General features: G+C 40.6%; 1 protein-coding gene across 2 annotated transcripts in view; it reads left to right on the plus strand.

Moving 5' to 3' along the window:
• cdh7a (cadherin 7a) overlaps window positions 1–27,762 on the plus strand; it is a 375,152-nt gene that overhangs the window by 253,419 nt on the left and 93,971 nt on the right. For both annotated transcript variants that reach the window (XM_034166782.1, XM_034166771.1), the window contains 4 exons: window positions 1,476–1,643; window positions 9,064–9,251; window positions 12,335–12,588; window positions 27,558–27,694. In XM_034166782.1, the coding sequence (XP_034022673.1) occupies window positions 1,476–1,643; window positions 9,064–9,251; window positions 12,335–12,588; window positions 27,558–27,694 (747 nt within the window). The remainder of the gene's footprint in view (window positions 1–1,475; window positions 1,644–9,063; window positions 9,252–12,334; window positions 12,589–27,557; window positions 27,695–27,762) is intronic.

Below are 27,762 nucleotides of genomic sequence, written 5' to 3' on the forward strand. Positions count from 1 at the left end.
GAGTTTTTTTCATGGAAAGAAAAGCAGAGGGACGCGCCACAGAGCCGTTCATTACGCGGCACAAAACCACCTCCGTGTTGGTCTCACAGGATGGCTTTCAGGTGGATTTCAGACGGCTGTCGGTTGCTTTTCAGTTGTGTGATTCTTCTGAGAAATTGTGGATGAGCCTGGACATGCCCCAACATGTCCTGTGAGGCTTCATCATGGCGTTGCTTTGCGTCATGCGGCTCCACCGCGACGCACGGAACTACTCCGCACGTTTGTCTCAATGTGCCAAAAAAGTGCTGATGTCCACATCTTTTCACAATTCCTGTGCTAGTCAGATGACATACTGGATCAAGACAGCGTCCAGTTTAGAAATGAACGGCACATTCCACTGTTACAGGAGTTTTTGTCAATGGAAAGAGGAGCGGAATTCCGCGCGTCGCGATGGAGCCGCATGGCGCAAAGCAATGCCGTGATGAAGCTTCACAGGACATGTTGGGGCATGTCCAGCTCATGCTCAATTTCTCGGATAATCACACGACTGAAAAGCAACCAACAGCCGTCTGAAATCCACCTGAAAGCTGTCCTGCGAGACCAACATGGAGGTGGTTTTGTGCCGCGTAATGAACGGCTCTGTGGCGCGTCCCTCCGCTTTTCTTTCCATGAAAAAAAACTCCTGTAACAGTGGAATGTGCCGAAAAAGTGCTGATGTCAACGCCTTCTGCCTTTTTGTGAAAGTCAGACAACGTCCCGGATCAACAAAGCCTTCACGTTGGAAATGATCTGGTTGTTTCAGCGGGGTCTGAGCATGTCGATCAGCGTTGGGAGCGCGCCGCGCTCTCAGCAGTTGTGGGCCGTCCTTAAAGCGGCAGTAACACTCCTTAATTTGTATAATCCCCATAAAATCATCTCTGAAAGCCATATTAATTTTCCAAACGGTGTCCACCTGGAGGTCTCTCACAGTTTCTGCAAAAAAATTGATGCAGCAAAGCTCCAAATCGTTCAGACATTTATTCGCAATAAAAAAACGATGAGAGGGGTGGACCAGTGCTCACACAAAGCCTGCTCACAGGCGAATGACGCAACCGACAGGCGTGAAAAAACTCACGCATCCGCACGAAGGTTCCAGCTTGGCTGATGCAAGCGCACATGATTCAAATCCATATAGTTTTTGAAAAAAATAAAAAGGTCGGATACTTTTCTAACAGACCTCGTATGTGTCATATTTTACCTTTTTGCGTCCGCCCTCAAACGAGACTGCGCTGCCCAATTCAGTGATGTTTGAAACTGGGAACTGGATTGTGAGGACAGGTTCATAACCTTTGCTCTTGTTGAACCTTTTTTGATCCACTGGTGAAGTGATTTGTATCAGCTTCAATCACATCCCATCATGGTGATGATTCAAATAGAAACAAAATAAGATCCCTACATGATGAAAACATATTTCCCGTTTGTCATGTAGTGCATCTGTTTCCTCCTCTTTGACACAGGTGTCATCAGAACAGCTTTGCCCAACATGGACCGAGAGACGAGGGACCAGTACGTGCTGGTCATCCAGGCCAAAGACATGGTTGGCCAGATGGGCGGACTCTCTGGTACCACCTCCGTCACTGTCACGCTGACCGACGTCAACGACAACCCACCGCGGTTCACCCACAGTAAGAGCCTGTTCCTTATTGACACTTTGGCAGTGATTGAGTTTGTGTTTCATACAGTGACTGAAATGTGCTCTCAGCAATCAGAACAAAACTAATAGCTTCTTGCTTCTTATAATGAAACAGCTATTCCCAGTGAAACAGCGCTTGAGCTTGAAGATGTGAAAACAGCCCAATTTATGTGTGTGTGTTGGTAATTGTTCAAGTGGCCCAAAAGAAGCTGGGTTCTTATTCAGACACTAAGAAGAAAAGAATAAATCTGCAATATCTGAGACACCCTTAGAATCACTTTCATCAGAAAAGAGAAAAGCCAATATTGCTCAGTTTGATGTTGGAACACAATATATACAATCAGTGTTCTTGTTACATTATTCTGAGCGAAGCGTCGCACAGCGGCGCAAACCTCACTCATGGTACAGGGCATCCTAAACAGGAAGTGCCCAATTTTGAATCCACAGTAAAACAGGAAATGTTCAAATGTCAAACACTTCCTGGATTGACAGACGAGATCCCATGGAATCTCGCGGGAACTCAGTGGCAAGCTCAGACTCAAACAGGAAGTGCCAACTTTTCAGTCACAGTGAAACAGGAAATGTCAAATGTTGAACACTTCCTGGCATGGGTGGAGCTAGAGCAGAGGCCAGGGTTTCACTGAACTCCCCTCAGATCTGATTGGACACAGATGATTGACATGTCACGGCACCACACGTCTGGTTGAAAAGAGCTGCATTTTGAAATCAGTGTCACATTGACTGCTAGGTTCCTCCTGTCCAGTAGTTGGCACTGTAGGGGACAATTGAAGAATTACACAGATGTCAAAATTTAAAAATGCTCCAATCAAATTGAATAGATAATTGGATTCATAAATGGAATAGTTTTGACAGTGCTGAATGGTTGGTCGCCAAAGTAAAGGTCAAACAAGGTCAATGTCCATTGGATTCTATGACATGTGACATATGTTACCCTTTAACATGAACTAAGCATGAGACATGATGCAAACTGTTACTTTTTAAAACCTGATTAACTCAACCAATAATCTGCATCATTTTTTACCAAAATTGGAGCAACTTTAACTTTTGACCGCTGTACAAACTGAAACTGACCTTTGTCACCATTCTTGCTGCTTTTACCTCATAACTCCATAACATTTAGTCACATTTAGTCCAAACTATACCTTTTTGGAATCTTTATTATCAGGCAAACAATGTGGTATAGTTTTCTATATGATTGGAGCATTTTTTAAATTTTGACCCCTGTGTAATTCTTCAACTGACCCCTACCTGGTTGCCTATTGAAAAATTCAAGTGGCCAATCAGTTTTTTCAAAAGAGTTCATGTCTTTAGATTATTTGTGCCGAATATGATGTTTGTATCACCATTTGCAGGATTCCACTGCAAATATTCTCTTATCTGCTGCACTATATATGAGACGTAAGCTGCTGCTCCTCAGTGTTTCTCAATTGCCCTCAAAAGTATTGGAACACTTTATATTTCACACATTTTAATTTGTTTATTCCATTTCAAATACTTTTTTTTTCTAAAATTATCTTCCTTAAACTCAAATTGAAAGCAAATCTCTAGAACTTGATATAAATTAATTAAAAATATAAAATCCAGCTTCCTGATGGTGTAGAGGATTTTCTTAAAAAGACCTGAAAGATCAGCTACAATTTGACAGAAAGTACATTTGAGATGAAAGTCTAGATTTGATGTTTTGGTGAAAGAAACTTTTGTATTTCTTCATAATTTATGTAAATAAAGTCCAAGACATAATCAGTGACTTGGAAATGTTCATGTTTCCATCCCCTGACTTGTCAAAAGAAAACTGGCAATAAAACTGATTATTATTTACAGGTTTTATCAAGTTTTACAGATTTGCTTTCAGTTCGAGTTTGAGGAAGATCATTTTAGAAATTTTATTATTAATTTTTTTGTATTTCTTGTATCTAAAATGGCATAAACAAGTTAAAAATGTGTGAAATTTAAAGTGTTCCAATACTTTTGGAGGACACAGTATCCTAACCTTATGATGAGTGCAAAATGAGTGTGGTATTATTACTGTTTTGTTTAAGAAGGTTTAATTTTCACTGTTGCTGCACTTTGTGTCAAATCATAGTCATATTGTATATCAAATTGATAGGACAATATTGAGATACGATAATTTGGCCATATTGTACAGCCCTACTGTCCACTAGCTGAAAACTGTGAATATTAATTTACATCTACATTAAAAAAAATGCTTATAATGACGGGGGTTAAGAGGGCTGTAATAAGAGGTGTCAGCTGAAAGGCAAAAAAAGAAAAATGCTTAAAAACGCGGGGGGGGGGGGTCTGGGGAGTGCAGAGCCCCCCAGAAGCTGAAAGGTTTTTGCCATGCTAATGTTCCCCTGAAGCATTTACTCAAAATAAAGTCTGAAGGACCTAAATGACATGGTGAGATGGCTTCGCTCGTTCATGTCCGCAACATATGTATATTAGAAACCATTTTCAAGACTGTATGACTGGATTGCGGAAGTTAAACCGTTTCATACATTTCCTGAGTTCCACTGGGTTGTTTTCATTCCAATACACTTGGAAGGTAAATGTTCTGATATTTGAGATGGTCTTGATATAATCCAAGTAATAAGCAATCCATCATAGTAAACTTTTCTTTTCTTTTTTTACAACAAAAACAGAAGAGCACGCCCTGTAAAATATGTTAGCAGGGTATGTAAACTTTGTATATGTACACGAGGTCTGTTTGAAAAGTATCCGACCTTTTTATTTTTTTCAAAAACCTGATGGATTTGAATCACGTGTGCTTGCATGAGCCAACCTTGAACCTTCGTGCGCATGCGTGAGTTTTTTCATGCCTGTCGGTTGCGTCATTTGCTTGTAAGCAGCCTTTGTGTGAGGATGGGTGGAGTCTCTCGTCGTTTTTTCTTTGCAAGGAAATGGCGGAACGACTGGAGCAACACGACTGCATCAAATTTTGCCAGAAACTGGGCGACAGCCAGGTGGAAACCATTCGGATTATTCAGATGGCTTTCAGTGATGATGCTATGAGCATCACACAGATTAAGGAGCGGTACAACCGGTTTAAAGACGGCCGCACAACGGTGGAGAGCGAGCCGCGCTCCGGTCTGCCATCAACATGCTGAAATGACCAGATCATTTCCAACGTGAACGCTGTGGTGATACGGGAGCGTCGTGGGACTATCCGAGAAATTGTGGAAGAGGTGGACATCAGCACTTTTTCGGCACATTTCACTGTGACAGAAGATTTGGCCATGAAAAGAGTTGCAGCGAAATTCATGTCGATGGCTTCGGCACGAAGCTGATGGCGCAGCAAAGCGCCACCGTGTTGAAGCCTCACAGGACATGTTGTGACATGCCATTCGGAAGATTCAGATGGCTTTCAGTGGCTTTTCAGTCGTGTGACTATCCGAGAAATTGTGGAAGAGGTGAGCATGTCACAACATGTCCTGTGAGACTTCAACACGGTGCCGCTTTTGCTCCGCCATCAGCTTCGTGCTGAAGCCATCTTCATGAATTTCGCTGCAACTCTTTTCATGGCCAAATCTTCTGTCACAGTGGAATGTGCCGAAAAAGTGCTGATGTCCACCTCTTCTGCAATTTCTCGGATAGTCACACAACACTCCCGTATCACCACAGTGTTCATGTTGGAAATGATCTGGTCATTTCAGCATGTTGATGGCCGACCGGAGCGCGGCTCGCTCTCCACTGTTGTGCGGCCGTCTTTAAACCGGTTGTACCGCTCCTTAATCTGTGTGATGCTCATTTTTTAAAAAGAGAGAAAAGCACTGTGATAACTGACCAAACGGCATTTGTTGTGACATATTTCTGCTGATAAGTGACTGAAAGTGGCGTATTTGTCACACTGTTGGCTTGTCATATAGTCCTGTGCTGCTCACAGACACGCATCTTGGGCTGGCCTGCGCGCGTGTCCTGTCAGACAGACGTGACATTCAGGTCGCCTGCTGTGTGTCCACATGAACTGACAGCCCGTTTCTCAAGCTGGTTGCAAAACCGATATATGTTTTTATGTATTTCCGCATGAGGACCGCAGGCACACACACGCGCGTGTCTGTCAAAACATGGTACGTGTTCTGCACTTGTGACATCCAGGACCAGAGAAGTTTCAACAACTGTGGGCAGCCAGCCATGCCTCCATCCGTTCAGCACACAGACCAAGGTGTCACTCTGTGATTACATGAGGTACCTTGTCCGCGGGAAGGGGGGGGCATATGAACCACACACATGCCATGTGTTGGGGGAGCACGCAAAACACACGCACGTGTTGTGGGGGGAGCTGACACTCTGGCACTCCACATGTGTACTTGGCAACTTCACAGTCGTGGGAGCACTTAGGCAAATTTCACATCCAGCTCGAAAGTGATTGTCTAGTGACTGTTTTGTGCTAATAGCTGGAATGACCACAAATTTTCTAAGTGCCAAATAAGTGTTAGATGTTCGCGTGTGTCACCTGGAATCTGGCCAACACCTGCCGTGAGATAGATCAAATGGGCTCTCAAAGGGCACACCCTGTCGTTCAGCCACTTGTGTGCGCACATAGCTGTAGCAACAGGTGTATGAGGTGTTGGAGGCAGCTATGATTTTACACGTATTGTATACGATTCATGCGTTTCATGTGCAATTCATGTGCAGTTTGATTACCTTTGTATTATGTGTGAAGGGGCACTTAACGTTGTCGTACATGCCGTACCATACTATTATCATACTACAGGCATGCAATTTTTATGCTACGGTTATTCTGCAGTTGTTTTTGCGCATGCCATATGGTGCAATTCCAGTATGTTATGTCATCAAACTGCACGCTAGATTGTCACTGTTAACTTGTGGAATGCAGAAATGTGAAAGTGAGAAACGGGGCTTAATTGTTTTATTCTGTTTTTAACACATAGATGAATGCAACAGTTCCAAGTATTTGTACATCATTTACTCCACAGTTTCACTGCATAAACCGCCAAAAATATGTCTTAAAAACAACAATCAATCAAAAAAAAAAAAACGATAAAATACTTTACAACTGGTGAATGTATTCAGTTTTTCACCTTGCTTTTTCTCCTCGCATCTTTTGAAAAAATGGTTGTCTGCAACATAACATGCATGACAATTATATTAATTGGCTCAAAGATCAAAACGATGGCATGTTCCTTTAAAGCATATACAGTTTGCTGGGCAGAAAAATCTGTCTCACCAAGTTTCTCAAGTTCCTTTAACTACCTGCCAAACTCTATTACTTCTTTATCTTTGTGGCTTTGTGTTTCCAACAAATATTTGGACTTTTATAAGGCGAGCTAATAAAACAGGCTTCCTGCAAGGAAAGTTTCTCCGTGCTTTAGTCTTCAATTGGGATTTGCTTCGACGTTGGATACGAGATCAATCAGGCTCCCTTTTTTGTTGTCTGCTTATTTCATGGCCTGCTAATGGGTTCCAGCCTGAGCGTCAGGATTCAAAGGCACACAGTGCTTCTCATGATAATCTGAAGCACCGGCAATCGGTTTACCGCAGATAGACCAACTACTGTCTGGCAGGTGCAGTCACCACTGTATCGCCATGAAGCCAAGTTAATTTGTTCGGATCCCAGGGGGAAAGAAAGGCCCAAGTTTTTCCAACAAGTCATCAATGCTGTTTTTTAACCCTGTGCCATCTCACTGGGAATAAAGCGACTTTGGAGGAGTTCTGGGTTTTGCTCCTGCCATTGTGCTCCCAGGGTCGTGGTTCAGAATCGATAAAACATTACAGAGCATCAGAGCCAATTGAGTCTAGACACTTCACTGTAGGCAGTCCTTGGAACAAACGAAGGGAAAGAAGACAAGGTTAGCTGCATGATGGGATGGGCTGGGAGAGGGGGACGAGGTGGAGGAGATAGGTGCAGGGGCAAAACGGATGGAGGAAAGCAATTTTTTGGTCTTTTAAAGAGCTGCTATACCACGGCAAATTAAAAAGCCATTACAACGATTACATGGAGGCAAACAATGTCAGGCAGATTAGCATTTAGACGGTGGCTGAGGGAGACACTGTGAGGAACATGGAAAGGTCTGGTAATGAGCTCTGCCACGGTGAATGGGGAGATTATTATTATGAATATGATTCCCTTCTTTATTCTTCTTAAAGTGCTTTAAATCCAAAGGGTCACACAAAAGCTTAGTGAGCAAAATGGCGATTTTCACACTAATAGAATGTTTGAGTGGTCATTTCATGCGGTGTAAAATGCCAAAGTGATCTGAGTACAAGATATTTTATTATTGTTATTATTATTGTTTTATTTTTTAAATTTTTGTGAAAAGGATAAACCTCCACATCTCAGCATTATTCAGTATTCAGGAAGATCATTCTCTTCAAAGCCACAAAAATGTATTGTAAATCTCCAAATTTGTTTTCCTAAAAGTCCTCTTTTATGCTATACATAATATGATGTATTCTACTCTACTTAGATCATGCATCTCTGTTTTAAAACTATCTAATATGTATAGATACATTCAATTTATTTTCATTTTATATAGCGCCAAATCACAACAGAGTTGCCTCAAGGCTCTTCACACAAGTAAGGTCTAACCTTACCAACCCCCAGAGTAACAGTGGTAAAGAAAAAGTCCCTCTGAGGAAGAAACCTCAAGCAGACCAGACTGAAAGGGGTGACCCTCTGCTTGGGGCACCCCTACATTGGCTGCTTGGGTCATAGCTACATTGGCTACGATATGATTCAAGAGGAATACTTCGTATTATGGAACAGTTTGACTTGGTGCACTATCATCTACCCGATATAATTCTTTGTTTAATGTACATATTTATTTTCTACAATCAATTAGAATAAGCCAAAAGTGGCAGTGCTTACCTTCAAATACAAATAAACAAATAAACTGCTCACCTTTTGTTCACCACTGGGGGGCAGCACTGCATACAGTGACAGAAAGCGCAGCATACGGGGCATCCAGAAAGTATTCTTTGTTTTCAGGGTAAAGAAGGGTCGAATGCATTCCATGAGATAGCCTAGTCACACTGCTATGATCCATGAGGTCAGTGAATGCAGCCTTTGAAGGATGCGACCCCATTATTGAGACAGAGCCGTATATTCAGAATTCAGCCACTAAGGGGTTCATAGTACACTGGGTTTGATTCAGGGCTCCATGTATCGATGTACTCATCTATTACTTGAAATTCAAGTTTTGTCACACTCTTGCATTTTGTGTTATTTTTACATAGTCTACATGGCAAGAATGCAACAAAACTACGACCATGACTCCAGGAATGTCACTACTGCTTGTTAAATGTAATATCTAACATGGCTTTATTGAAAAACCACACAGCTAATTCAAATCCGGGCTGCTTGATGGTGAGTTGGCAGCAAAATAAACACATTTGTCACTGCCATCCTGGTCCTGTCCATCTTCTTCCAGAGAGCTATCAGTACACTGTGCTGGAGTCGCTGCCTGTGCAATCCGTGGTCGCCAGAATCAAAGCCGCTGATGCTGATATTGGCTCCAATGCGGAAATGGACTACAGGATCATGGACGGCGATGGGCCTGGCGTATTTAACATTACAACAGATGAGGACACGCAAGAGGGGGTCATCATCCTTCTAAAGGTAGAGCATTAACTTCAGATGGAGAATTGAATCTGTTCTGCTCACTAAGTAGTGCAACAAGCAGTGGATGGGGCCCGTGCCAAGCACTACTGGAAGAAATTATAACCTTCCAATTATACATTTCTGTCTCCAAATGGCACTAAAACCTCCCCTTTTCAGAAAGACAGGCTTTGAGCAAAGGTCTTACATTTAAAGCGAAAGCATTCTGTCTCCAAGAGCCTGGTTGGATCATCAAAAAGCATCAAACTGTCATCTCAGTGCTGAAAAAGGGGCATCTGCTCAAACCTAGAGCTTTCCAACTGTGTTACTTTCATACCATGTGCATTGATTCGTCCAAAGGTCCAGGCACATTTTATGGCTTCCACTTCAATTTGCAGTTTGTAAGCGATGGCAAGGACTCAAATACAGAGACAAAGGAAATGAGTGGCTAAGAAGTAGTGTTTTGAAACCTCTTATGGTACAGCTGCAAATAAACTGAAAATAGCTTGTGAGAACAAATCTCAGTACGCTGAAGTCATCGTCATCACCGTGTGATGGTGGGCCATGATATGGATTGTGCAGTACTATAGCATAAACATGGGCAATTTATTTTGTATGTCAAAGAAAATTAACACAATAATGACAAAATAACGAGAGAAATGTCATATACTTTAATTTAGAGATCAATAAATATTTCTCTGCAGCTCTGATCAGCATTGCAGTGCTGCTGCGATCAGAGCCACAGGCGGAGGTGGTCTGTGCAGCCATTCAGAGGTTGTTTTTATTCTTCTTCTTCTTCTCCACCCCCCCCCCCCCCCCCATGTTCCAAACACCTGCTAAATTTCTTTTATCATCGGCATAACTCACACACACACGTGCGCACACACACACACGCACGCACGCACACAGAAATGATTAAACTGAATCAGTGGGCTTTTTGCACTGCCAAATGTAACACAGCTGCATAGCTTTTAAATCTGTAAAAAAAAAAAAAAATCCTTGATTCATGATGTTTTTCAACCGACTTTTCACAGTTAAGAAGCAAATTTGAAAATGAAAATGGTCCAGACTAAACTTTTGCTCAAATAAATAAATAAATAAGAATATAATATAAATAATAATTAAAGGGGCCACAGGGTGCATCCAGAAAGTATTCACATCACTTCTCTTTGTCCACATTTTATGTTACAGCCTTATTCCAAAATAGATTAAATTCATTTCCCCTTCAAAATTCTACTCACAACACCCCATAATGACAACATGAAAAATATATATTTTTTTAATTTTTTGCAAATTTATTAAAAATAAAAACTAAGAAATCACATGTCCATACTATAAGTATTCACGCCCTTTGCTCAATACTTTGTTGATGCAGCTTTGACAGCAGTTGCAGCCTCAAGTCTTCTTGGAAATGATGCTTGATGCACCTAACTTTGGGCAGTTTTGCCCATTCCTCTTTGAAGCAACTCTCAGGGTCCATCAGGTTTGATGGGGCAAACTGTCATGTGCCGTTTACTAAGTAGGCCTGCTTGCCACTCCAATACTATTACAAATTGTAACCTAAGTACTTGTATAATTGTCAACCACACTAGCATCACACTTCAAATTCAAATTTTGGGATTTAAATAAGAGCTTATAAAGAAAATAGAACATACGTATATGCTACAATCAATATACTTTGGAATCATTTTTAAACAGTTTGAGAAACATTTAAATTAGAATATGATAACCAATGTACTCCTGGACCAATAGGGGTCATTAAAATACCACCAGTGGTCTGCAGACCACTCTTTGATAAAAAGCTTCAAGTGCATTCTCTGTAAAACCTATAGGTGATATAGCAGAGGGATTATCCAGTATATATACACCATCTGTGGTCACAACCTTCAGTTTGGGAACCACTTGCTGTATCCATAAATTCTGAGTGAGTCTTAATGTTTATAATTGGACTGGCATCCCACCCAGGGGGGGCTCTCATCCACTCAACACTATGGAATCCAGAGATAGGCACCGACACCAACGGGCCTCAGGACCTATACAGGACTTACCACTGTGTCTTCTTAATGTTTGTACTAGACTACATTTAAACAAAAAAGAAGGCATAGCAGTTTTCCCATTATCTCCTTAGTATGTTACAACATATCAGCTGGAGCTTTGAATAATAAATAAGTCAACACGGGCTCTAATCATGGATTTATTGAGGCAACAACTCCAGTCTCACACTCCACGGAACTCTCTCACGGTATAGAAGTCACAATAAGGATGACTGGACGGAGCACTCTTAACTGGTACAGACAGATTTTAACACTGTCACCATGGGAACAATATGCTATAAATAACATTATTGATGTCTGCCTATGGAAATAAATATCATTTCAAGTTGATATATGACAGACCCAGTAATTTCCAGGGAAGCGATCAAAGTTTTGTTGCACATTTTTGCCTCATGTAAATTTCGAGTTTCACAGAGCTCAGGGCTCATGACTCACATTTCAGGATTTCAGAGGATGTGAAATGGTTTCCTCAGGCCACGCCAATTTGACAGGTCATAGCTGCAGCTTTTTTGGGGGGAATGGGGGGGTGTTAAGCAAGAGAGAGCGAGAGGAATTGTTGGCCACGAGCTGTTCTTGTCAGATGGGCCACATTGATCTTTTCATTGTTTTGTTTTGCACCAGACCCACACAATTACAACACTGGAGAGAGCCGCGGACAATAAAAGTGTCAAATCAATGCCCCCTCGCAGTGGATCATGTGTCACCTCGTGGTGTTCAATAAGTCGGCTGAAATGACAAAATGTGTCAGAAGCGTTCAGAAAAGCGGCGCCATTCTGAAAATCAATAGTAATGCTTTGACAGCGTCCATTTGCAAATGACTTTAAGAAACCATACTGTAAGGGTACGAATCTTTAATTTGGTTTATTGCTGAGTCATTTAGATATTAATCATATATAGAGCTTAATCATCCTTCAATAGTTATGCCTGAACTGTTGCAGTTTTTCCATTGAAAGAGTTTTTTTCTTTCCATCGAATTTCTCCTCACTGATGTTGACAAGTAAAGTGACCATCTTTCACATGTTGTGTACTTTTCCCATCTGTCCTTTCTAGCCTTTAGACTTCGAAACAAAGAGCAGCTTTTCTCTGAGAATCGAAGCCACAAACAGGAATATTGACTCCAACTTCTTGAGCTTGGGCCCATTTAGCGACACGGTGCCTGTCAGGGTGACGGTGGAAGATGTGAACGAGCCGCCCATCTTTTCCACGCCATTTACTAAGATGGTAGTTTTGGAGGATGCCAAAGTGGGCACTTCAATTGGGAGAGTCTTTGCCCACGATCCAGACAACTCCAACAGCGCAATCAGGTACTGATGATTTTCTGATGACACAAAAAAAGACATTCCAACATTAAAACAGTTTCTCTTCACGTTTGGTTACTAGGCTTAGGGTTGCCGTAAGACTTTTCACGATATCTGTAACAAATGTCAGAAGTTAACTAGTCACATACACCATAACCCCATAGGTTCCATTTTAAAGGTAGTAAACAGTGACCCCTACTGGCTATGTAAAACAAAAAGTACTCCTATTGTTTGGTGCCTTTCTCATGCTTTGTCTCAGCTACTTCATTGCATGTCTCTTTCATATTCTATTTTAATCCTAAACCCCAAACCTAACCATGATTTCAGATCTCCAAGTTGTTTGAGACACACTGGTAGGTTCACTACCATTGTGTCACTGTACTGTTTTGGATAACAGAGATGCGTTTGTAAGGATTTTCTCATCACTAAACACAGTCTCGTGTCATGTTCTTGACAGCATGGTGTCGTGCTGGTTGTGCACCTCGAGCTGGGGGTCACAAGAATGTCCCAGTACGAGCCATCTGTGCACCCAGTTCTTATTTCATGCTGAGTTTTTTTGCTTGTATTTTTTTCCTGAAACTCATTTAGGAAGCACTTCTGTCTATAGGTTGTTTAACAGAGTTTTGCACATTTATCTTCAATGAACATATGATGTAATTAGCAACAAGCTCAAAATTACTGCCAACATCTTCGTTAATATGATGCGATTGGACACATTTTCTTCAGCGATATTCTGTTTCACCATAATGACAATTCACTATGTCTGTAAACAGAATGTTACTTGTTAGAATGGATGTTGAGAGTTGAGTAAGCTGTACCATGTCAAAACACACATTACCACATATCCATAATGTAGTTGTACATGGTTCAAAATAATCAGCATAAGCCTTTTTGTGTGAAGACAAAAAGTATCAGGCTGGATGGTCAGGAATTGCTGGACACAAATGCACAGCTCAAACAAACAGCTCTGGTTTTTAGATGGCTTTACTGATGTGGTTAGCAGCAGTCGGTACACGAGTAGGCAGTCAAAGAAAAGCAGCAGTACAAAAATCATTAGGCAAAAAGGCGTGGTCGATGCAACAGGCTGTAGGTCAGGAACACACAAGGAGACAGGCAGGACTATGGAATGCAGGTACAGAGCTGGAATGAAGACACAAGTCATGACAAACTGGCGAGGAACCATCACACCCAGTGATCTTATATAACCCCAGGTGATAAGCACATCAGAAACAGGTGTGCATGGAAAGCACCAGAACAAGGGCATGGCCAGAGAGAGAGGGAAACACCCATTATGAAGAACCAAGAGAAAAACAAGAGAAGCAGCAACAGACAGACCCAAGCAGAAAAAACCCAGCAAGAGAATAAACAAACAAAAAACACTGAGGTATGAAAAATAACAAACAGATCAAAATAAAGAAATAAAAACAGATAACCAAACAAAACTCAAACCCTGACAAAAGAAACAGCTGACAAGTAATGAGTTTCAAAAATGTTTTCAATAAGTAAGTTAAAAACTGTGAGGAGTGAATTTAGGCCTGGGCTGTATGACTCAACATTTAAAGAATGGAAGAAAAATGGAATGACTGCATTTTGTACTGCCACAGAGAATGGAGAATTAAGGAGTTTTGAAGACTTAAAGAAAAGATTTGCACTTAAGAATCAAGACTTGTTTAGATATTTTCAATTGAGGGAATATTACAATAAAGAGGTGAAGAGGGCCACACCAGAAGAAATGAACCCAGTGATAGAAGTGATGGTTAATGCATATAATCAAAAATATCTAGGGTTATATCAGTAATATACCACAGCATAATGGAATGTCAGAATAAAACAACATTATACAAATCTCACAAGTGGGAAAAAGAGCTGAATATCACAATCACTGAAGAGGAATGGTATCACATGTGTGCAACTCAACAGACATCCACAAATTCACTTACATGGAGAGAATTTAATTGGAAAAATTTAACACGTATTTTTATTACACCAAATTTAAAAAAGCAAACAATTGTTAAAACAGCAATCATGCTGGAGGCAATGTGGTCAAATCAATCAATCAATCAATCAATCATTTTTTTTTATATAGCGCCAAATCACAACAAACAGTTGCCCCAAGGCGCTTTATATTGTAAGGCAAGGCCATACAATAATTATGTAAAACCCCAACGGTCAAAACGACCCCCTGTGAGCAAGCACTTGGCTACAGTGGGAAGGAAAAACTCCCTTTTAACAGGAAGAAACCTCCAGCAGAACCAGGCTCAGGGAGGGGCAGTCTTCTGCTGGGACTGGGTGGGGCTGAGGGAGAGAACCGGGAAAAAGACATGCTGTGGAGGGGAGCAGAGATCGATTACTAATGATTAAATGCAGAGTGGTGCATACAGAGCACAAAGAGAAAGAAACAGTGCATCATGGGAACCCCCCAGCAGTCTACGTCTATAGCAGCATAACTAAGGGATGGTTCAGGGTCACCTGATCCAGCCCTAACTATAAGCTTTAGCAAAAAGGAAAGTTTTAAGCCTAATCTTAAAAGTAGAGAGGGTGTCTGTCTCCCTGATCTGAATTGGGAGCTGGTTCCACAGGAGAGGAGCCTGAAAGCTGAAGGCTCTGCCTCCCATTCTACTCTTACAAACCCTAGGAACTACAAGTAAGCCTGCAGTCTGAGAGTGAAGCGCTCTATTGGGGTGATATGGTACTACGAGGTCCCTAAGATAAGATGGGACCTGATTATTCAAAACCTTATAAGTAAGAAGAAGAATTTTAAATTCTATTCTAGAATTAACAGGAAGCCAATGAAGAGAGGCCAATATGGGTGAGATATGCTCTCTCCTTCTAGTCCCCGTCAGTACTCTAGCTGCAGCATTTTGAATTAACTGAAGGCTTTTTAGGGAACTTTTAGGACAACCTGATAATAATGAATTACAATAGTCCAGCCTAGAGGAAATAAATGCATGAATTAGTTTTTCAGCATCACTCTGAGACAAGACCTTTCTGATTTTACAGATATTGCTTAAATGCAAAAAAGCAGTCCTACATATTTGTTTAATATGCGCTTTGAATGACATATCCTGATCAAAAATGACTCCAAGATTTCTCACAGTATTACTAGAGGTCAGGGTAATGCCATCCAGAGTAAGGATCTGGTTAGACACCATGTTTCTAAGATTTGTGGGGCCAAGTACAATAACTTCAGTTTTATCTGAGTTTAAAAGCAGGAAATTAGAGGTCATCCATGTCTTTATGTCTGTAAGACAATCCTGCAGTTTAGCTAATTGGTGTGTGTCCTCTGGCTTCATGGATAGATAAAGCTGGGTATCATCTGCGTAACAATGAAAATTTAAGCAATACCGTCTAATAATACTGCCTAAGGGAAGCATGTATAATGTGAATAAAATTGGTCCTAGCACAGAACCTTGTGGAACTCCATAATTAACTTTAGTCTGTGAAGAAGATTCCCCATTTACATGAACAAATTGTAATCTATTAGACAAATATGATTCAAACCACTGCAGCGCAGTGCCTTTAATACCTATGGCATGCTCTAATGTCTGTAATAAAATTTTATGGTCAACAGTATCAAAAGCAGCAAATAAATGCAAGCCACACACGTTTTCTGGTGTTGCCCTAAAATATAACCGTTTTGGGATGACGTGAACACTGTGATAAATGATATGCTTGGATATAGGGTTTCCAAGGACTGTTCCACCCTGTACTTGGGAAATATAGGTAAAGTAGTAGTGAAAGAGGATAATTATCTGGTAAAAATTCTTCTTATGGCTGCCAGGAAGGCCACAACAAGAAAGTTGCTTTCCTCAGACCCACCTAGACAAAAAGAATGGTTGGATATAGTACAGGAAATTTGTGTGATGGAAAAAATGACATTGTCTGAGACTAAAAAAAGAAGATTATAATAGGAAATGGTGCAAATGGATAAGTTATATAAACAAAGACATTAACATTTGAATGGATTTTATTTATTTTTTATTTCTCTTCACTTATATAAATGAAAATGTGATCTGAAACTGTAATTCCTCCTGTCCCTTGTGAGCTGATCCCATACTGTTTGACTGCTGTTCTGTGCTGTATACTCGTACAGTATATACTTGTAAGAACTAAAATAAAAATAAAATAAAAAAAAAAACTGTGAGGAAAAGTAAAACCATTCGACTTTCTAAGGAATAATAAAGAGAAAAAAGTATGGAGCTGAAGTCACTGACATATTTCTTTGGAAGGGATTATATAGTTCTATCTAATCTAGCTAATCTTCTATCTAGTCTAATATTTATTGTTGGTGTAAACTCACGCGACTCATTGTGGACTAAATCAGAATTTAGTCTTACGTTTGATTTTTATAAAGAGACATTTTTATTTATTTATTTTACTTGGGATTTAACAAGTTGAATTTAAATGTTCAAATTTTGACACATCTCATAATTTTGATGATAGAACCTGAACATTATGGTTAAGTTTTTTGTGTTTTCAAACATATTACTCAAGTGCAGGCATCTCTTCATTGGCTGTCTGTTCGTTTGAAGGCAGAGTTTAAAGTTCTGCTGATGGTTGTACACCATCTTATATGGCTGTGTTTCTGGAGCAATATGTGTATACTATATATGAATGTAATATATGTAACTGAATGTGCCCTGTGCCTGCTGTGGTCCCTGAAGGTTAGAAAAAAGTAAGTCATAGAGCATTTTCATTTTGTGCACCAACACCTTGGAATAGTTTACCAACTGACAGCTGAGTTCTGTTCAAGTCTTTTAAAAGTAGACTTCAGGTTTTTTGTATTTATAATCATGGTTTTATGTGGTTTGCTTTCTTATTGTTATTACTGTATTTTTAGTTTGGAAGGGACTTTGGATTTGTTGACTGAAAGCTCTAAATGTATAATTATCATTATTGATTTATTATTGTTTATTATAATATATATATTTTCTCCATTGGTGGGAGCAAGTTTTATTTACCATCTTTGCTTCAGGTAACAAAATTGTTTTAAAGTCTCATGTGTTGAGAATCTATCACTAAAACAAGTGAAAAGAGGTCATTTAAGATCTGGAATTACAATGCAATATGCTTCCATATTTTTCATTTTTTAATTTTTTTACTGTTATGTTGGAAGTGATGGTCAGCTATTCCTGAACTATCAGAGGTACATCTTTCTGTTCAAAAATGTTCTTTGGCACATCTTGCATTCAATTTATAAGTAAAAGTGTAATTACTTATATCTTAGAATGCACTTTCCAATTTATGAAACAATTTTGTGGTTAATCAAAGAATCTTGCGTAATCCAGGTAAAGGCCACAAAGAAGATAAATATGTTTCAGCTAAAGTACTCTGTCCAGAAACACAGGGAATCTGTGTAGGGCCTCCAAAGGTCCAGTGCGCCTCTCACAATGACTCTCACAGATGGCCCGTGGGCCGAGGAGTACACCATTTGCAAAAGTGAAATGCCATCTTTAAAAAGAGAAAGGCATTCCTGCAGGAGGGTTGTCTCCACACTTCTGCCATGGCATTTGTGCCTCAAAAGAAGCCCAGTCTGTCGGGTGTCACTCTTGAGACTGCCGACCATTTTGCATTAATTGAATGAATATTGTTTGATTCTCATGCTTTGTCTGTTCGGCCTGTTAGTAATCTCAATCAGAAAATCTAATTATTGCACTATTGTGGCTGTAAATTACCCCTTTTCTCTGCTATTACTGTTATCAGTGTCTGCAAAATATTTCACTGCATCTTTTGAAATTAAAATGAATGTGGAACTAATGTGGGCACAGCAGTGGAATTGTATTGCAATAATAGCCTTTAGATGTAGGCTAATTGAAGTTGTAATTTCCTGAAGAATATGTGTTGCTGTGTGTTGAAAGTCAGTTTTGTGTACTGAACGACAAAACAGATGTTAATACTGATTTAACTGTTGAGTTCCACATTTCTGCAGCTTTTTCTTTTTTTAGCTTGATGCAGATCAAACTTACATTTTGTTTTTTCCTGAATAAGGAACATGAAATGTGAAAGATGTTTGCATCAAAGTTAGTGTTTCTGTTATTTAAAATATTAATTTTCAATTTAACCGAGTAATTTTGGACTTGACTGGGTAATATTGGAGTTAACTGATTGTTTCCACATGAAATTAAACCATGAAGGGAAAGGAGATGTAGAGAAACTTACTTTTTGACTATTTACAATGAACAATAAAGGGCTTTGTGTTGTAAGAAATACCCATGTCCAACAATTTTGTTGCAAAAAGTATTCAAGTCCAGGTAATTTACCATAAAAGTACATACAGTACCAATTTTCTTGTTTTCTTTGCAGTAAAGGATTTGCACAAAAATGCTGTTTTTCCACTATGTATAAGACCTGGAACCAGCAACAGGCACCATAGTATACTACATCTAAAAAACAAAACAAAAGGCAGCACATTTTGAAAATTTTGATCATTAATATCTCAAAACTGTTATTTTGTGACTTAAGCACTTGTTGAACACTGGTCTTCAGTTGTCAGGCACATACACTGAATTGATTTTAATGTGTTTGTGTTGGGCCCCATGTGAGTGCAGTATAGAAGAAAATGGAAATTTCGTAATGGGACTATTGGCAGATATTCAAAATGAAATGAAAGGCATCAGAAGGCTGGTGCACAGTGGTGGGCACAGCTAACCAAAAAGTTAGCTTCAATAACCATTAATCCGATAACTGAAAACTTATCTTTTGTGACGCTAAACTGATAAACTGCTAAAAAATTTGTCCTTTTTTTTATAGATAACCGATAACTTTTAGTATTGATTCGGACACGGCCACATCAGATTACACTGTTGGCATCCGATAAACCAGTTTCACTTTAAGCACTGCAGGGGCTGCTGGGTAAATTCAATGATCACAAACACACAAGAACGCACAAAAAATGAACAAATAAAAAAATAAAACCCCAAACACTGTCATCATCTTTCAAAAGCAGTAAAACACAGTATTCGAAGTCACAGTTTATCTCGGTATTTTACACACCGTCATTTACAAACTAAAAGCCTTGCTTTTTTCACACGCTTTGAACTCTGCAGCTTAAACAACCAAACTATGTCCATGAATGCATTGATTCGCAGAGTAAAAGACACGTAGTAAATATAAATTCTTAAATGTTAGTTTCAGTGGGGTTCATTAAATTCTGAAGAAATCATCCACCTAAAGCGTTCCGATTATCCAAAATGGTGTCTAAGAAAAGTCCCTCGGAACTAAATTTATCGGAAGATAATTGGTCCGCTGATGGTTTTAAAAGGTATCTGAAAAGCCAATCCGCTAGCAAAAACATTAGCTTCAATAATTATCTGTTATCGGATTAGCTGAACTGTGTCCACCACTGCTGGTGCATACCCTGTCCATTCTACACACTACAATATAAATGTACAAGCAAAACTTAATCACACAGACTTAATCACACTGTAAAAAATTTGACCAATGGTTACTCCAAGAAAGTGCGGGAACAAAGTGACACATAATATAATTGAATAGATTTTTAACTTCTACAATTTTGATTAAAACAAAGTCTTGAATATATTGACTAAACCTAAAAAAATAAAGTACATGTTAACAAAATCAACAGTAGAAATGTGTTGGATTTAGTAATCGCACGCCCAGTGGTGGGCACAGCTAACCAAAAAGTTAGCTTCGATAACAGATAATCAGCTCACTGAAAAGTTATCTTTTATAAAGTTAATCCGATAAACCACCCAAAAATGTATCGGAAGCTACAGCTAACGGATAACATCCAGTATTGTCTCCGGTACAATTGCAACTACTAACAAGCTGATATTGAGTTTTAACACCACAATCACTTCTGGTAGCATCTAAGGCGACCACAGACCCAAACAATGAGTCAGCACTTCTGTCTTTGAGCGCCCTGCCCACTGGTGGAAGCCTCTGATTACTACATAGCTTCCAGGAGCCAAGCAGTTAAGAGGAACAGCAAAGCTCAACTGTCTATTCAAGAACAGTGTCGCCGTGAGGTGGAGGTCTTGGAAAATAAAGCAGTGCTGACTTGTGGTTTTGAGTTATGAATAAAATTAATACCGATAGAATAACTCCATTAATGTCAATACTGTCATTTGTACAAAGTTAAAATATACCATATATCTTTTAATGTTAAATAATGCACTAATTCTGAAATTTTGTAACAAACACAGACAGATGCAAAAGGGATTATGGGTAAAATGTGCCTCTGCTAACACTGATTGGTTGACTCTTTCATTCTATGTAACAACCAACATGTTAATGTGATGTGTGTGTTGATGGTGTTTACATATAAATGTGCTTTTGTAAAATATGTTTTTTTTTTTATTTGTAAAAAAAGGCATTTTCAAAAAGAAGACAAGTTGTAATTAGATAACTGTCTGATATAACCAGTGTCAAAATAAATAGAACACTGCCATCTACTGGTGCCCAGATACTCAGTACTTAGGGTGAATACTGCAATGAACACTACTGGCCAGTAGATGGCAGTAGAGACCGTGAAAACTTGCCATAACAAAATTCCAGGTAATCCGTGTCTGCTACATTTAAGATGCGTGGAATTTAATAAGCGCAAACTGAATTTCAGACCTCTTATATATATATATATATATATATATATATATTACTCTGGGACAAAGACGACAGACAGTGTTTGACATAAGCAAGACGTTAAAGACCAAACAGAAATCGATTGTAATGATTCCAATTGAAAATAATGGAGAAGCAACCTGGCCTTCATCTGGCATTTTTACATAACAAACACAATAACAACGTCTATAAACCCAGAGAATATATTCAAGAGTTTTAGGCACAATATACAAAGAGTTTAATGCTGTTGTCTGTATGGAGCCTGATCAGAGCGTCTCAAATGCATTTCTTCTGTCGTGAATGTACTGAGGTTACCCATAATGCACTGGGCACAGCATGTCCACACTAAAACCATCAAAATTAGTGCATTACTTTAAAACTAAAACATATAACTGATATTTTCACTTTATAAAACTTCATACGTGACGTTACTTTAAATAACTTGTCTGAAATTATTTTAGTTAAAATTTTAACCATAACTTAAAACTGTATGCCTCTGGATGACTTGGGTGATATTGCCAGCGTATCAGTATGGTGTCAAAAGAAATGAGCTTTGTTTGTGTTCTGTGACCAGCTCTCCTTTGTCTACAGAGGATAGAGCATTTTTTTTTCTTCTAGAACCAGCTTTTCTCTGTTTGTAGAGGATAAAACTGCTCATCTACTACAAAACATTTAACAGGTATGTATTCAACTGATTTTAGACTTCATAAATGATTGTAACTGTTAAGCTTTGTTTACTAGATCTGCAAAAATGTTAGCGGTCTAAAAATTATCGGACCAAAAGTTATCGGAAGATAATTGGTCCAATGATGGTTTCCAAAGTTATCTGAAAAGCTAATCCGATAATGAAAACATTATCTTCTATAGTTAGCGGATTAGCGAAACTGTGCCCACCACTGTGCACGCCAAATGATGACATATATTGCCAAAATATTAAGTAAATCCTAGTCAGTTTTGCAAGGACAGCTGAGCAAACACAATTTATTTATTTATTTACTTTTTTTTTCTTTCCCCCTGTTTGCATATATAGTAATGGCAAATGCCTCAGTGGCAGAACCATTTATGTACATTAATACACATATATGCATTTTATACTTGCAAGACAGAAGGTATGTAGTGCGTGAGTGAATGTGGTGTGCGTGTGTGACCCCCCCATCTGCCCTTCCCGATTAGCCTACAACATCCTACTCAAAGCCAACCGACAACTTCTATCAAGAAGGGCCAACCACCAAAACAACACAAAGACAGACAAGAACAAAAGACAACTGGTGAAGGCAATGACTGTGAAGTGATTAGAAGTGACACTCCGAGTAGATGGGGCCACAACCATACAACTTACCAGGACAAACAACCACACATGAACAAGTAGTGACAGTAACAGTTGTCTAATTAGTGAGCATCCATACTCTAATCTAGGACACCGGCATCTTGATCCCCTTAAGAGCACCTGAAACTGAATTGTGGTGACAGCGACAAACACACAACCATCCATGCACAGATACCCAGATCACAACTAAATATCCGATCACTACCGTGGCTGGTGTGTTGGGCCAAGACAAAAGTACAGAACCCTAGCATATGATATGAACCACTCCGGCACATCAGAAGCCATAAGGCTGACTGCACGCAATGACGGAAATGGGCCCAGGACGCAGGGCCCCAGGAGAAACCAGGTGAAAAAGGGGAGTGGAAGGGCACATGGGCCAGGAAGGGCAGCCACCAGAGCCACCAGGGCTGTACAACGAACCACCAGGGGAATGGCCTGGCGGCACCAGAACGCAGTCCCCACACCGCACCCCCCCCCCCCAAGGCACAGGAAGCAATACCATACCCAAGGGAAGCACACAGGGTGGCGGCATGGGCCCACCAAAAGGGGGGCCCCAGAACCACATGACCTGGACCACGGCCCCCAAAGGGAGGAGTGAGTGGCGGCGGGGATGGGGGGCAAAGGAGCCGCTGCCATTGAACCCAAAGTGTGGGCATGGACCACCGAACCGTACGAGGGCAGGGCCCAGCCCCCAGACAAGAGCTGAGACACAACCCCCCAGGCCAGGAAGCACACGAGGGTCCCCCAACACCCAAGACTCCCCCAGTGCAGCCAGCTGGACTCCCCCAAGCTCCTCCCAGCCCAACCCCCACCCCAGACACCAAGCCCAAGATCGGGAGATCGCCCAAGTGAGAGTGGGGCAACACCCCACCACACGGAGACCATGGACCCCCAACCCACAGCAGCCACCCACCCCCCCAGTGCCAACACCCCGCCCCACTGCAACCACACACACCCTCAATGGCCACAGGACACCATACCCCACAAGCCCCAAAGTAGGGCCCAGAGACTACGGCAGAACCTGCTTCGCCCCAGACATCCACAGCCACTGGGGGCCAACCCCACCATAGTTGTTTTAGTTAATCTCCCATGCTGTGTGTGACCCTCTAAGTGAGCAAAGATAAAGTGTTGCATTAAAAGCAGAACAGGAGATGGTAGGTGGCAGACTGCCGTGGGAGTCCGCGGCACACCGCTGCACCACATCCTGTCCTGCAAACCCACCACCGCGTAGTGACCCTGACTCTAAATTAGTGAATGTGTTTACTAAATGTGTAGAAATAAAGTGTGTGCATTAAAATGGCAGGGCAGGAGTGGCAGATGGAGATCACTGTGGGAGGCTGCAGTGCACAGCCCCGTCCTCGTATTGCTCAGTGGTCCATGCCCACACTTTGGGTTTGGTGCACAGCTGCACCACAGACTGCCCTGCAAACCCATCCCCAACACCTAACTGCAAATCTATATGAACCCTATAATGTGCTACTTAAAACCCAATATGGTGTGCATGCATGTACTAAGCTGTTGAAGTGCATTAAAAGGGTGTGCTATGTGAGGCCCAATCCCAAGCAGCTGGCGGAAAGGAAGAGGCGCTGTGCAGGGAGCAAGCCACACACACCGGCCCCAATGGGCCCCCGGCCCACCCCTAGACCAAATGGAGGTGCCAGGGTAATCACGAGACGGGGTGGAGGCGGGCAGTCCCAGAGGGCACCAGAAGCCCAGGGGAAGAACAGACCAACAGGGGGGACAGGGGGCCAGGCAGGGAAGGTGCGAGATGAAACCCAGGAGTGGCAGCCGAGGAGGCACAGCGAGACAAGCGGGCCCCACAAACCCAGGAGGGAGAAGCAGGGGCACGGAGGGCCCCATACAATCCGAGCCCTGTGGAGAGGCACCCCACCAGGTCATCAAGGGCAGAGCAGACAGACCCAACATGAAAAGGAATGATGGCCACCCAATTGGCCAGCAAAAGTATTTTTTGGCAATAGTCACTGCGACAAGTATAGTTTTAGATTTTTTTAGTTGGCAGTTCCATAACTGTAGTGTCTCCAAGTAAACATAAATTAGGAGATAAGGGATTCTATATCCCGAGATGGAGGACAGTTTTTCAGTGGACAGGTGAGCCAACCCAAAGGACATGAAAATAGGTATCAGTGGTGTTTAGCTCATGCTGTGAGCAAACATCAGAGTCTGAGAAGCCCATTTTATACATCTTATATTGTGTAATGTGTGTTCTATGAAGAATTTTGTATTGGATGAGTTGTAAGTTCGTATTTTTTGTCATTGAAAATGTGTTTTTACAAATCTGTGTCCAGTGGTCAGGGTCCGAGGTGAGGAGGAAGTCCATCCCTCATTTTAAGCTGGGTAAATGTAAAGCAGTGTCCATGCATGATATTAACTTATATACCTTAGATAAGGTTTTCTTTATTGGGAGGAGGTTCTTGATATCTGTCATTAATGTGGGTGGTTGTGGTGGGCACTGATGCATCTGAGGTTTTGACATCACTGCATACTTTACTTGATGATAATGAATAAAATTTCCTCCTATAATTCCAAACCTCTGCATCAAGTTATTAAATGATATGAACATGTTATTTTGAAAGAGGTGGTGAAGGTGTGTGATTCCTTTCTGTTCCCATGTGACGATATGAAGTGTTGCTTTATTGATCTTGAAGTCTGAGTTGTGCCAGATAGGAACCTCTATACAGATTTCCATTAATGAGTTTGTAATTTGTAAAGTTTTCAATTTAGCAAACACAATTTAGATTTACTAAGTATCTGGTGGAAACTGATTCATATTTACTGATAATCTAGGTGAAATAGACACACTTATTAATTATATGGGTCAAATTGATTTACATTTACGATATATCTGCATAAAATGATTTGAAGTACACACACACACACACACATCTTCAACCACTTAGTCCATTTAAGGGTCGCGGGGGGGGCTGGAGCCTATCCTAGCAGTCATAGAGCACGAGGCGTGGTACAACCAGGACAGGATGCCAGTCTGTCACAGGGCCACAAACAAACAAACAAACACATTCACACCCACTCGCACACCTACGGACAATTTAAAGATTCTAATCCATCTAACCCGTATGTCTTTGGATGTGGGAGGAAACCGGAGCACCTGGAGGAAACCCACGCAAACACGGGGAGAACATGCAAACTCCACACAGAAAGGCCACAGGCGGGAATTGAACCCATGACCGTCTCGCTGTGAGGCAACAGTGCTAACCACTAAGCCACCGTGCTGCCCTTGGATGAAGTAAATAAAATAAATTATATCAACTCATATTCTAGCACAAAAGTAATAAGTCCCTTCAGCTGCTCCCTTGTTTGCACTCAGAGTCGCCACAGTACATCATACAGGAGGATCTGCATGTTGATTCTGGCACAGTTTTAAGGCTTGTGCAACCACATTACATGGGGAAATGTGGCAGGGGTGGGATTTGAACCAGGAACCTTCCATACTGAAACCAAAAGCACTAACCACTTGGCCACCACCCCTACCTGACTTCTAGCACATTGTTGCTTAATTCAACACATTTACCCTGTTTTTCTTATTTATCTGTTCCTAAAATAATTGTTTTTAATTTTAAGTTTTAATTTGTATCACAAAGCTTTCTGTCTGATTTACACAATATCCTGACCAAACTTAAGTAAACTGCAGTTTACTTACTACAACAGTATAGTAAGTAAACTGTAGTAATAGCAGTAAACAAGACCAGAACAATCCGGCAGCATCACAAATAATGCATTTTGCTAATATTCTTTCATCTGCTAACCTTAAGATTTTAAGGTTTTATTATTGACTTATAAGGTTGTTCATGGACTGGCGCCCTCTTATCTGACCGATCTGGTGGAACCCTACATGCCGGCCCGGGCTTTGCGGTCGTAGGATGCGGGACTTCTCTGTGTTCCCAGGGTGAAGAAGAAGTCAGCGGGTCAAAGAGCTTTTTTTTTTATTGTACACCCGCTCTGTGGAATGGTCTTCCACGACCGTGAGGCAGTCGGAGTCCGTGGACATTTTTAAGTCAAGACTTAAAACCTATTTTTATTCTCTTTCTTATGAAGAGTTTTTTATTTTTTTAATCTGTTTTATTAATTTACTTCTGTTTTTAATTATGTACTTGAATTTTTAAATTTTTATTCATTTATTTAAATTTTGATGTTGAACTGTTTTGTGTGAGGCGCCTTGAGACAGCTTTTCTTGTGATTTGGCACTTTATAAGCACATAGTCACAATGCAAAAATATGAATATTTGAAAAAAAGTGCTAGAATTGAAATTTGTAGCTACCAAAACATGAAAATGTGTTTTTTATGCTCTAAGAAGACATATAATGCAAATAAAACATTTTGGCACAAAATTGGACCAATTGTGCCGAATGGACTATTTCTCACAAAACGTCTCACAGAAGCAAAATGCTTACGACTAGAGACCTGTTTTTTCACACAGTTGTTGCCAACAACATGAACAACAATTGTAGTGAGTTGTGAATGTCTGCTGTAAAGTATGTCCAAACTAAAGGCTTTTGACATGTTTTTTTTTTTTTTGAGAGAATAAAAACTAACATTTTTAGACATGTTTGAAATGATATAGGTAAAGTTGTGTAGCACTCACATGGATCCTATACACATCCTCAGAAACTAGAGATCCAGATCTTTAAAATGAGCCATATCATAAGCATGTGGGAGGTAAAATATTGTTTTAGTGAGCAATGGCACTTGGGTATGCAAGACCATCATGCACAAGACAAAAACAGGTGGATGTCAACAGGTTAATTTGAAACTGCTAACATTCAGCTGCAATTATATTGATAAACTTAGCAGTCCCAATTGGTATTACATATTTTTTATATATTAATTATTATTATTATTATTATTATGTACATATGGTATACATTTGGCTGGAAATGTGAATGTTCTATATATGTTTTTACAACTGATTGAAGCTCTGACTGTATCAGCTGAAAGCCTTGAAAACACTGAAATGTCAAATCAATAAAATTGTCCAAAAGCTCTTTTTGAAAGGATGCTGGCTGAGTGTGGCCCTCTGTTTCTGTCCAGGTATTCCATCGACAGAAACACGGATTTGGAGCGCTTCTTTAACGTTGATGCGCTAAGTGGGATCATCAGCACAGCGAAACTGCTAGACCGAGAGGCCAACTCGGTCCATAACCTCACCATCTTTGCCATCGAGAGCCGTAAGTACGAGCCCCCTGTGCCGTGCACAATCAGCCTGTTTGTGTCACTGCGTGGATGCCGCCACCCC

This window comes from Thalassophryne amazonica, chromosome 1 (genome assembly GCF_902500255.1).
Source record: "Thalassophryne amazonica chromosome 1, fThaAma1.1, whole genome shotgun sequence".
Lineage (NCBI taxonomy): Eukaryota > Metazoa > Chordata > Actinopteri > Batrachoidiformes > Batrachoididae > Thalassophryne > Thalassophryne amazonica.